The following is an 8,475-nucleotide window of genomic DNA, read 5'->3' on the forward strand; positions in this document are numbered from 1 at the left end:
TGAAACTGAAAAGAAAAATAATAAAAAAATAAAATAAAAGAAAGATTGAATAGTAGAGATCATACTCAGAGGGGCACAAAAGACTGCAACATTTTCCGAGTGTAACCAAACACAGAACTCATGTAAATTTTTTTTTTTTCGACTCAAGTTTTAAATTGAAAAAGAGAGTAATTGAATTGTTATCCTTTTGATTTTTGTGTATTTATTAACAAATTTTAGATTTGAATATTCAAAACATGATAGAAAACACCACGCTTCCAGTTAATTTCATATAAATTTTCCGTCAATACCACATATTTTTTTTAATCCTTATTTGATTGATATATAATTAGACAATATCTAAAAAAAAAAGTGATAGAAATTGACATGACAATACCTATAAATGATGCATAATTAGAATCTTGATAATAAAATTATATGAATTTATTTTGTTTCTTATTTCTCTATCTTAAAATTGTCTAGAAAATCAAAAGTTGATTTGTTCTTAGCTCCTCTAATGGCTTCTTTAGTATTTGAGGGTGTCTCGTTTTCCTTTCGTCTACTGATATTTGAGTTGGTGTTGTATTTTGTTTAATTCGACATCTTGTTTAGTCAGATCAGATTTTTCGTCCTGAATTTTTATAATCCAAATAATACTCTCACCTTTCGGTGGGTCATTTGATGATAATACCCACCAAATGTCGTAGTAAAGCCTTAGTAAAGCCTTCTCGAGTCCGTGTACATCTCTTTATTAAAATCAAATGAGATGAAGTTGTTAAATCTGAAGTTGTTTCTCTTTTCTCTTTTGTTCAATATTTTTTTAAATTCATATTTAATTTGTAAGCCTTTTTACAAGTATCCTTGATTGGTAGATGATCAGTAATCAAATTATATAACATTTTCTAGCGTTGTTTACCAATCCACGGACACAAAAAAAACTTTATTGTCGGCTTGTCGCTCATACTTTTCTATAGAGATTCTTATGACACCACATAATTGATTTGTTTAATTTGCTTTACTTCTTTATTTATCGTTATAAAATTTAAAATTTAAACGAGTTCTTATTTAGAGACCCCTTAAAAAATTAAGATTTTTTTTATTAAAATTTTTATATTTATGAACTTGTTTAATTATTTTGATTATTTAAATGTTATTTTTGTATTATTTATAAATTTATAAAATATTAAATAGATAAGATTATTATTTGATTAAGATCTAACATGAATGAAGAAGAAAGAGGGGAAGCTTTAAATAAAATCTTAACCTAAAAACCATAAATTTAATTGATCACTCCGTTCAACTCTCTCTCTCTCTCCCGTTTCTCTGGTAATCGCCACCACCATCTCCAAATGGATCACCAAAATCCAGATCAAATCTCACCGCCTGATCCAACTCTCACATCTGAATCACCAAACCATGTCCATCGTTTCGACGTCTCCACCGGAAGTTGCGTTGGCTGCGGCGGACCGACTTCTTTTCCCCCTCCGCCGTCTTGGTCCGAAAATTCTCCTCCTCCGGCTTATCGCCCAATCAGATCTCCGGCCATCAACATTCCTCCTCATATCAACACTCAACAAGCCATCATTCTCGCTCCCGTTCCTCAAGCGCAGAAAGTCCTAATGGTCTCACCGCCTTACCAATTCCAGTCTGCGATAAAAAAGATCAAATCTCCAGAAGACATCCGCCACTTCCACGACTCCGATTCCGGTAAGAATTTCATTGGCTTTGTCGTCGCGTTAAGTGATTCCACCCGCGGGAGGAAGATTTCTGATCCCTGTCACGAATCCTCCACTATCTCCTCCATTGTCTCCATTCTCGAAACCCTAAGTCAATTAATCGAAGAAGTTCCTCCAGTTGCGCAGTCATCGCGTTATGGAAACTACTCGTACAGGACATGGCATTCTAGAATGGTTGATGACGCAGATAAGTTCATGCTCAGTTTTCTTCCGGATGATCTGGCCTCCGCCACAGTTGAGTTAGTACCCTATTTTACTGATAGCTTTGGAAATTCAACACGGATTGATTATGGAACTGGACATGAAACGAACTTCACTGCTTGGTTGTATTGCCTCGCGAGATTGGGATTGATCAAGGAAGAAGACTATCAAGCTGTGGTTTCTAGAGTTTTCTCAAAGTACCTCGAGCTGATGAGGAAGTTACAGTTGGTATATTGTCTAGAGCCTGCTGGTTCGCATGGTGTTTGGGGATTGGATGACTACCATTTTATCCCATTTATATTTGGGTCGTCACAGTTGATTAATCACAAGTACATGAAACCTAAGTCCATTCTAAACGATGATATACTTGAGAGTTTCTCCAATGAGTACTTTTATGTTTCGTGCATAGCATTCACAAAGAAGATGAAGAAAGGATTGTTTGCAGAGCATTCCCCGTTGTTGAACGATATTACTTGTGTTCCCAATTGGAATAAAGTTAACAGTGGAATGCTTAAGATGTACAAAGCGGAAGTCTTGGAGAAGGTTCCTATAATGCAGCATTTCCTCTTTGGCTCGCTCATCAAATGGTTTGAATTTCTTGACTCCTATTTTGTTTTGCCTTTTATATTGCAATTGGGTGTTTGCTCATCAAATGGTTATCTCATATATCAAATCCTGGTGTTCTTGTTTCTTAACCATCTCTAGGTTTACTAATTCTTTTCTTAAGAGATTTTGCCTCTCATGTTTGAGTGACATTTTAAGTTAAATTATGGGACAAAGAATAACTTCTAGCTTAGGGAAGGGCTTATTGATACTCAACTAGAAATTGTTGGAAAAAAAACTTGTTTTTGTCTGCACATTCTTGTATTGTAACATTGTGTATGCAATGATTTTGTCGCATTCCATCTAGTTAGTATTCAAAGAGGCGCACATGCTGTACTTTGATATGTTACTAGTTCATTCTACTACCAATTATAACGTTTTGGACATTTGATATTTGTAAGAATATAGGCTACAGACACCATAGTATAATAAGACTTACTAGATACCATTTAGGCTTTAACTTTTTTCTTCATTATTTTCGAAATAAGGATGAACCTTTTTTGTTCCAAACTTAAAAAAGAGGAAGTAGTTTGCTTATTAAAGTGCTCCACTCAAAATTTGTTATTTTGAAAGAAATGGGGTGAAATTATTTTAAGTTTAGCAACTTTGAGTAATTGCACATTTTTGAATCTCTTTACAAACTACTTCATCGTTTATAAGTTTGGAATCAACCATGTTAATCCTTTTCTTGAAAATAAGATTGTTGAAGCCCCCAAAAAATACCTTCTAAGGTGACTAGTGCCCAATTGAAAACACTTTTGGTTACTGGATTTGTATACTAAACCGTCAATACCTTACCAATTGGAAACACCTTTGTCAAAACACCAAAATAATAGGACTTACCAGGTATTTCTTGGGCTTTTGGTTCCAAACGAAATGACAGTGAGTAATTTGCCAGAAGATTAAAGAATGTGCAATTACTCAATGTGGAATATGAAACAAAGTTATTACTCCTCAAAATTAGTTACTTTGTATGGAATTAACAATTTTGTCATACATTTTTCTTTTACAAGGTATCTCATTTGGATGTAGATTTAATGAGATCACGTTTGGAAAAAGATACATAGATATTTTAATTGATAATTTCTTATGTTGATTTGAATTCAGATCCAAATTGATAACTCAAAAGTCTGATTCTGATTGAATTGATATTTCTCTTATGCAGGGACTAGAGATATCTTATAATTAGAAGATTACTCCTGAATTGTTTGGGGAACAATTTTGGTGACAATAATGTGTGTACTTTTGTTCTGATATGAGTTACTGTTCGATGATGTTGCTGGTTTAAATTTATCGTTTTTTAGATAATCAAATCGTTATTTGCGGGTTAAATATATTTGGCTGTTCTCTTTATGTCGTTGTGTAATTACTGTTATACTTAATGTTAATCCACTTGATCATTTATATCTTTTAAAATATGAGAAATTGCAATTTTTATTTTGTGAAATTTGTTTTAGATTTTTGATATATTTTTATTTTTATATTTAACTGTATAATTAATATTTTGATTATAATTTATAAAAAAAAATATTGATATATGCTCATTTAAATATTGTAATATTTTAGTTATAATAAAATGTATGAATAAATAATATATATATTTTTAAACTAAAACATAAAACGTCTATATAATATATATATTTCTTACTAATGTGTCAATAGTAAGAGTTTTGTTCGTATTATTAAAAATAAAATCTGTTAACTGTATTATTAACTATTTATATTATTAATTATTATAATATATTTTATGATAAAAATTCAATCCATTTTACCTAATAGTTTAATAAATATTTAAGATATTAAAATAAAATAATAAAATATTTAATGAATTATTTTTTTTTTGTCTTTTTTATTAATATATATATATATATATATATATATATATATATATATATTTAAATATCAAAATAAAAACAATTTATATATTTTAAATAATTGATATAAATTTTATTTAAAATATTAAAAATAAAGAGTAACAATAGAGAACGAAAATTTGGTGTGAAGAATGATTGAATTTAAATCTAATAGGAAAAAAAATTATATAGTTGTCACATAACTCACATCATGCCCGACACCCTTCATCACACCTCTCTATCATTATTCTAAAATAAAATACTAATATATTTTAATATTATATATATATTTTTACTATATTAGAACTATTAATTATTTTAATATATATATATATATATATAAATATTATTTTAGGTAACTTGTATAATTTTCTTTAGAATTTATAACTATGATCAATGTAGAATATACATTTAACTTATTTTTATTGAATTTGAAATATCACTCCATATAGTCCATTTGTTTTTTAAATTATGGATTTAAATTTGTTTGTATTTATTCCCTGAATATTTATAATTATTATTCTTAACATATTATTTTTATTTAAAAAATCATATTATGGACAAAATTTTCACATACATCTTTATGACTTCGTTTAACTCAATTCTCATTTTTTTTTTAAAATATGTTATCATTATAAGAATGTTCTTTTCTCATGATATTTTGTTATCTTCGGTGGCAAGAAGTTGATGTTTCTAATGAACCAAGATGTAAAACAATAATAGGGAGATATGAATAAGTTTAATGTAAGATATTATTATATTCTTTTCAATTGAGTTTTTTTAATGTGTTTTGTTGAGAAAAATTATGTGAGTCAAATGAAATCGTTTTTTTCGAGTAGGGTGTAATCTACGATGGAATTCTTGTAATGAAGTCACAATTAAAACTTCGATTATCGAACCGTGAAGAATGTTATTAGAAAAGTAAATAAAGACTTTAAATTGAAACAAACTTGGATAAATTCTTTCTATTGAACTTGTGAAAATGAGAACACAATTACAATTTAAAGTTAAACAAAACTTAGATATTTAAATTAGAGACTTAAAAACTCTCATTTATTAGAGATAATTCAAGAAATTTGGATAATTCAAGAGACTATTGAATAACAAAAAGACACATTTATTATTATTATTATTATTATTATTATTATTATTATTATTATTATTATTATTATTATTATTACACTTCCTTTAAAGTGATGTCCGATGATCTAGTCCAACTTAGATCATAGATATTCGAAAGAACCTTTAAGAAGTGTTTTTGTGAAGATATCAACAATATTGTCTTGACTCTTTACTGCAACCATCTTAATGATTCCCCCTAGTATTTTTTTACGAATAAAGTGATGCTTCAACTCAATGTGTTTTGTCATCACATTATCTTCATGGATATGAATTGACTGATCAAACTTGACATGAAGATCCTTCAAGAGTCTACAAAGCCATATGCATTTCTGTGCTGCGTGAGCTGATGCTTTGTATTCCGTTTCTGTCGTAGACAAGGATATCGATCATTGCTTCCTTCCATTCCAAGATATACTAGTGTTTCCACAAAGAAAAACAAATCCATATGTAGACCTTCAATCGTCTCGAACTCCATCAAAGTCAGCATCCACAAATCCTTACAAGGCAAATTTTGCATCTTTGTAGAGTAGATATCTAGTGAGGTGTTAATATACTTTTGAATTTTCTTCGCTTCCGCGAGGTGTAGTTTCATTTGCTCCTACATGTATCGACTCACCAATCCAACTGCATAAGCAATGTCAAGTCTTATTATAGTTAGATAAATCAAACTTCCCACAAGAGCACGATACAGACGAGGATCTGGTAGACATGTTCCTTCGTCTCGATCGAGTCTAGGATTTACGTCAAAAGGAGTATAACTTTTTTTCCATCTATCATACCAAATTTATCTACCAACTTCTTTGCGTAGTTGATTTACGATAAAAACAAACATTTCTCGAAATTTTCGATTTGTAGACCAAGGAAAGTTCACCAAGCTTCTTCATCTCAAAGCGAAGCGAGAACTCATCTTGTACCCGACCAACCTCATCATAGTTACTGCCCGTTAAGATTATGTCATCCACATATATAGAAGCACCACCACCATCTGTTCTTGATTCTTCTTTATAAATAGACTTGAGTCAGATTCTAAAGCTTTGTACCCACAAAACTGAAGATATTCAACAATCCTGCGGGACTTGCTTTAATCCATATAGTATTTTCTTAAGTCTATAAACTAATTGGTGATCATACTTCTTCTCGAATCCAGGTAGTTGTTCCATATATATTGGGTGATCAAGTTCTCCGTAGAGAAAGGCATTCTTGATGTCCAATTGCCACAACTTCCATTGAGAACTTGATGTTAAGGCTAACACAATGCGAATTGACGTCATATTTGCAACTGGACTAAATGTCTCATCGTAATCTTCTCCATATATACTTATGCGAGAATCCTTGAGCGACCAATCTAGCCTTATATCGATCTATGCTTCCATCAGCCTTTTGCTTGATTCGATACACACCCACTTACATGTGACTGCTTGAGTACTAGGAGGCATCGTAAAGATGTCCCATGTATCATTCTTCATGAGAGAGTGCATTTCCTCCTCCATTGTTGTCACCCATTCCTGGAATTCTTTGCTTCATTATAAGAAGTGAGTTCCTCTTCGTCTATTGCGTTTAAAAAAAGAGAGAAGGTTGTTACAAAATTATCATCCCTGACTAGATTCCTCATTTTGTTGTTGACTAGATTCTTCCTTATGTGGACTTCTTAGTAAACTTTCAGTTTTTGCTCTTTCATTGACTGAAGTATCTTGAGCTAAGTCAGGACTCCCACTATCACTATTATCATTACTATAAGAACTTTTCATAGACGTGGGTATGGGAAGGTTAGTCTGAACAATTTCCTCAACATCCTTGATGTAGTACGAAGAGATTTTGTTGAAAACCACATCTCTTGACACATTGCATTTGTGGGTTGATTGATCCATACATCACCACCCTTTCCTTCTCTCTTCATAGCCGACGAACACACACTCGATTGCATTTTTACATGCTCCTTCCCGAGTCTGGGATATGGACATAAAAAGTAGATCCAAAAACTCGAAAATGCTTAACACTTGGCTTAAAACCAAAAAGCATCTCGAATGGAGATTTGAACTTATTTAGGCTAGGCAGAACTCAATTGATGACATGGGCAACACAACTCATGCCTTCCGTCCATAACTGCTTTGGTATATTCTTCACAGCCAGACCTCTATAAGGTGTCGAATCTTCCTTTCGACAATCCCATTATGTTGTGGAGTCTTTGGACATGATTATTCTTTTTTATGTCATTTTGCCTACAAAATTTTTCAAACTCTTTTGAGCGAAATTCTCCACCATTTTCTGTCTGTAGTACTCGAATTTTCATATCTTGTTCTTCGTCTACCGTTTCTTTGAACTTTAGAAATTTATAGAACAGTTCAAACTTCTCTTTCACGAAGTACACCCAAGTGAACCGAGAAAATTCATCCGCATACAACAACATATATTTACTTCTCGAGTATGAGGCAGTCCAAGTTGATCCCATCAATTCACTATGAGCTTGATATAAAGGACACTTGCTTCTCGATACAGAGTTGTTGAATGGAAGTCGACGAACCTTCCCATATTGACATCATTCACACACACTACCCTCCTCGATCTTCAGATCTTTAGGTATACCTTCCATAAGTTTCTTTTGAGACATAAGACTAAGCTTAGTCATATTGACATGCCCAAGTCTTGCATGCCATAAAAAGGAGGTGCTTTTGTCGTTCACCTTTTCGATGTACGAATTTGATGCTAAAAGAACAAATAGATCATTTACCTGAGTTCTAGTGTGAACCACATCCGCATTGATTTATTTCACGTTCTTTAAAAACTTCACATCATGTGGACCGAACAACATAAGTTTTCCGACATCTACAACATTTGCGACCGAGAAAAGGTTCTTCTAAATTCCTGGAACGTGGTAGACATTCTTTAGAGTAATAGGTTCTCCATTGCCGCTATTAATGACAACTGATCCTTCCTTTTCAACTTCATGAACCGAGTTATATATGAACCGAGTTATATGTCGT

General features: G+C 31.8%; 1 protein-coding gene across 1 annotated transcript; it reads left to right on the forward strand.

The window, feature by feature from the left end:
- Positions 1-1,254: 1,254 nt before the first annotated feature.
- LOC124924219 (serine/threonine-protein phosphatase 2A activator) lies at positions 1,255-3,872 on the forward strand. Its single transcript, XM_047464285.1, has 2 exons — positions 1,255-2,503; positions 3,685-3,872. The coding sequence occupies exons 1-2, from the start codon at positions 1,329-1,331 to the stop codon at positions 3,689-3,691; spliced, it is 1,182 nt and encodes a 393-aa protein (XP_047320241.1). The 5' UTR covers positions 1,255-1,328; the 3' UTR covers positions 3,692-3,872.
- The last annotated feature ends 4,603 nt before the right edge of the window (positions 3,873-8,475 follow it).

The sequence above is a fragment of the Impatiens glandulifera genome, chromosome 2, assembly GCF_907164915.1.
Source record: "Impatiens glandulifera chromosome 2, dImpGla2.1, whole genome shotgun sequence".
NCBI lineage: Eukaryota > Viridiplantae > Streptophyta > Magnoliopsida > Ericales > Balsaminaceae > Impatiens > Impatiens glandulifera.